This window comes from Tachysurus fulvidraco, chromosome 7 (genome assembly GCF_022655615.1).
Source record: "Tachysurus fulvidraco isolate hzauxx_2018 chromosome 7, HZAU_PFXX_2.0, whole genome shotgun sequence".
Lineage (NCBI taxonomy): Eukaryota > Metazoa > Chordata > Actinopteri > Siluriformes > Bagridae > Tachysurus > Tachysurus fulvidraco.
The window spans coordinates 29428562-29432626 of NC_062524.1; the positions used below are offsets into that span (position 1 = coordinate 29428562).

The 4065-nt window shown below is 34.3% G+C and overlaps 1 protein-coding gene across 1 annotated transcript; it reads right to left on the reverse strand.

Annotated features, from left to right (window-relative positions):
• Window positions 1-822: 822 nt before the first annotated feature.
• LOC113643887 (macrophage mannose receptor 1-like) lies at window positions 823-3717 on the reverse strand. The gene is made up of 5 exons (XM_027148344.2): window positions 3607-3717; window positions 2476-2862; window positions 2002-2340; window positions 1602-1693; window positions 823-1423 (listed from the first exon to the last, which is right to left on the reverse strand). Exons 1-5 carry the CDS (start codon window positions 3641-3643, stop codon window positions 1319-1321), a joined length of 960 nt encoding a protein of 319 aa, XP_027004145.2. The 5' UTR covers window positions 3644-3717; the 3' UTR covers window positions 823-1318.
• Window positions 3718-4065: the final 348 nt, after the last annotated feature.

Here is a 4065-nt window from a genome sequence, read left to right on the forward strand (position 1 = left end):
TGGTTGCTACTAATTATAGAGGGACAAGACTCTTTGTCTCCCCACAACCTTCCTAAGGTTACAGTGTGCTAACAGTGTGTTAGACCTTCACGCTGATATCTACATGTCTTCTGCTAAATGTTAGCCCACAGTATTTCCATAGTATTGTGTGCATCATTATAGTTCCTGACATGCAGTCGAGCCCATAATCATCATCTCCTGACAAAGCTACAAGTCTCCAGCAATCAGAGTGTAAATGCTGGGAAATGGAGTCAGCACTTCTGTAGCTCAGCAGGTCAAGATATTAATCCAATAGATACTACTAAAATTTTACTAGAATTTTGACCCTTTATATTTACAATTGTTATATATATATATATATCAGTAGGGGGCAGTAGAGGACAAGATTAACTAGAAGTAGAAGAACAAACATCTCATTTTATTGCCCTGTTTGTAACACAACCACTTTGACTTCATCTTAAATTTAACATTAGTTTCAATGTTTTGTCAAATAATTATTATTTAATATGTTCAGCTTTTGCTGCAAGCTGCCACTGGACACAGTGATAAGGAGAAAGTCAAAGAGGGTCTGTTAATATACTGGGTTTAATACATCAGTGTGTCGTAGTAAAGAATAAATCCTATATAGAAGAGAGAGAATGTAACAGAACCTGTAAATACACAGTGTGTACTTAGAACAGTCAGATATAATGACCTTGACACTATTACTGTCCTTTTATTCTTGCGTCGTTGTTTTTTTTATTCTAATATCTGTACTTGTGGGCTATAAGGTTATACATACACACACACACTAATATATATATATATATATTAGTGTGTGTGTGTATGTATAACCTTATAGCCCACAAGTACAGATATTAGAATAAAAAAAACAACGACGCAAGAATAAAAGGACAGTAATAGTGTCAAGGTCATTATATCTGACTGTTCTAAGTACACACTGTGTATTTACAGGTTCTGTTACATTCTCTCTCTTCTATATAGGATTTATTCTTTACTACGACACACTGATGTATTAAACCCAGTATATTAACAGACCCTCTTTGACTTTCTCCTTATCACTGTGTCCAGTGGCAGCTTGCAGCAAAAGCTGAACATATTAAATAATAATTATTTGACAAAACATTGAAACTAATGTTAAATTTAAGATGAAGTCAAAGTGGTTGTGTTACAAACAGGGCAATAAAATGAGATGTTTGTTCTTCTACTTCTAGTTAATCTTGTCCTCTACTGCCCCCTACTGATTAAAGCTTAAATATTGAAGGTTAAATACATTTAAGTTTACAATCTGCTGGACTTGAAGGTGAACATTTAGATGTTACAGGTCATCTTTTTTCTTCTTGAAGATGTTTCCATCTGGCTGCACCCTCCAGGTCACTGTGGTGTTCTCCAACATGCCATGTTCTTTCAGTTTCTGCTTCATCTGATGATCAGAATTAGGATTTATTCATTAAAATTAAAAAGAAAATAAATTTATGTCACCCATAAACGAGGAATTAATAAAAAGGAGTGAATGACAGAAATTTGAACAGATGAGCAGTGATAACATTGATGTTAAAACACAAACTTTCTCCAAATTTCAGAGATGTCCTGAGACTCACCTGCTCTAAAATGGACGACTGAACAGCAGAATCAAACACACTGCCATCAGACTTCACCTGCAGTCTCACTGTCTGATTCCTCATAGTGTAAACTGTAGAATAAACACACACACACACACACACACACACACACACACACACACACACACACACACACACACACACACACGGTAGTTTAATTTCCTTTCCTAAAAGTATAATTTGATCGTCCTCCACATTCTTCTCCTTGTACTGTCAGTTATTCCTGAAGTAAATAAATGATACATTTTACATTTATTTATTTATTTGTTTGTTTTTGAATTAATAAAAATAAGTGTATTAGATTAAATAATTATTTGAGTATTTTAGTTGCCATCAACTGTATATTAATAGCAAAAGCCAAGAAAAACACAAGACTCACTGGATTGACAGAAAAAAGAATACAGGTAGGTGCAGGTTGAATCATATAACAGTCCGTTATAAACAATTGCACAGTTCTCATTGCCATAATAATTATCAGGTTGTCCAGAAGCCCATGGTAGGTTTGAAGCGATGGTTCCATCTGACCACTTCCATGTGTCTCTGTAGAGCCCAATCCAGGAATCACCCTGCGGATACTTCACCCGTACTAACATGTTTTGGTCTGAAATGTTAAGAGAGCTGGCCAAATCTGTGTGATGTTCTCTACAGTAAGCCTGAGCTTGAGACCAGTTCAGAGGTGTAGTGATGCCAATAAACTGTTCAGCAACACTGAAATTAGCTGTGGGGAAAACATAAAGTTCATGTCTCAGTCATCTGTCTGTACAGGAAACATGGCACCAAAATACAACCCAAAATGTGAAAAATCAGCCTTCATACTGACACAAAACAGATCAGTATCATGATATTCACTCACCATTATAGCAGATGAAGGGTCTTAGTCCTGTACATGGGATATCAAACCATTCATCATAAGAACCTATGATACCACATGCTCTGTTTCCAATGAGATTATTAGGCTGTCCAGGGTACCAGTTTGTATAGGTGACATTCTTCAGTGGGAGGTCGTTTAAGGACCAGCGCCAGCTATCGACATCATTGTATAATCCGACCCAGGCATTTGTTGCCAGATTTTTGTCTGCTGTTTCTTTCTTCAATTTTAGCCAATCAAAATCACTCACGACTGTTGCCAGATCATTGTAAGTCACCCTGCAGTAATTCTGTGCAACAGGCCATGTCACCCCTGTCATTATCAGGTCATATTTGTGAAGGACGGTTTGCAGGACAGCAACTGGGACCAGTCCTGTTGGTGACATTTTATTTTTTAAACACAAAGTAAACTTTAACTGCTGAATATTTGACTATTGATAAAACAAATAAATATAATAAAATAAAAAGTAAGAAATTAGTTTAAATATAACTACAATATGTATTTATTTATTTATTAACTTATAAATTAATGACAGGTATATTCTTAACTCTTTTATATATGTTTATATTCACTTGTTTAATTCTCATTAAATTCTCTAAAAAAATTATTTAAGAAACTTCACACACATTTGTAAAATTATAATAATATTTAAATATATAATATTTAAACATTTAATATTAATTTGTATAATATTAATTATCATCAGGGTTTGAAATGAGCACCGGGTAAAGATCAGCTGTAGCATGCTGTCAAATCACTAGTCAATTTGTCGGCTTAATTTTCATAAATTATATTCAATCATTCATTTCTTGGGAAACTTCATGTAAGTCAAATCTGTGCAAATACTGAACTCATGAAATATTAAATACAGACTTTGTATTATTAAATACAAAATAATGAGGTAATTCTTACATGGGATTAAAATGTTTGGTTAACAGAAAAGATTTATTTTGCAACATCTGACAATTTTAGCAGACCAAATTGTACATCTTTTAGTTATGGCCGGTAACTTAAACATTTAGTAGCCAAATTGGCTGTTGAGTGAAAACTGTCATTTCAAACCCTGATAATAATTTCATAAATTATGCCATTAGTGGTTTATAAAAATAATCTCACCAGTGAGAAGCAGAAAAAGAAAAAGATTCAGCTTCATGATGGACAGCTTGCTGATGGAAATAAAATCTCAATCTTAAATTTACATTTACAACATTTGGCAGATGCCCTTATCCAGAGCGACATACATAAGTGCTTAATTCTCTAGTATTGAATACATTAATACTGGCTCACTAGGTTACATACTTAAGATACCATGATTTTAAAACAATTGTTAAAAGTTATAATGAAAAAGTGTCAAATTTTTTGCATTAAAAAAAAAAAAAGATAAGGAAAAGAAGTGCTAGTTGAAGTGTTTCCTGAATAAGTAGGTCTTCAACCGCCACTTGAAAATAGCCAGTGACTCAACTTTCCGGACCTCTAGGGGAAGTTCATTCCACCATCTTGGTGCTAGAACAGAGAAGAGTCTTGTAATATACTTGCCTCTTACCCTGAGAGATGGTGGGACCAGTCGAGCGGTGC

Bases quoted from the DNA above. Each gene is read 5' to 3' on its own strand.
- LOC113643887 (XM_027148344.2), bottom strand. From the start codon at position 3,643: ATGAAGCTGAATCTTTTTCTTTTTCTGCTTCTCACTG. The intron at 2,341-2,475 runs GTGAGTGAATAT...TTTTCCCCACAG, and splicing joins ACCCTTCATCTGCTATAATG to CTAATTTCAGTGTTGCTGAA. The intron at 1,424-1,601 runs GTGAGTCTCAGG...TCTGATCATCAG, and splicing joins AGTCGTCCATTTTAGAGCAG to ATGAAGCAGAAACTGAAAGA.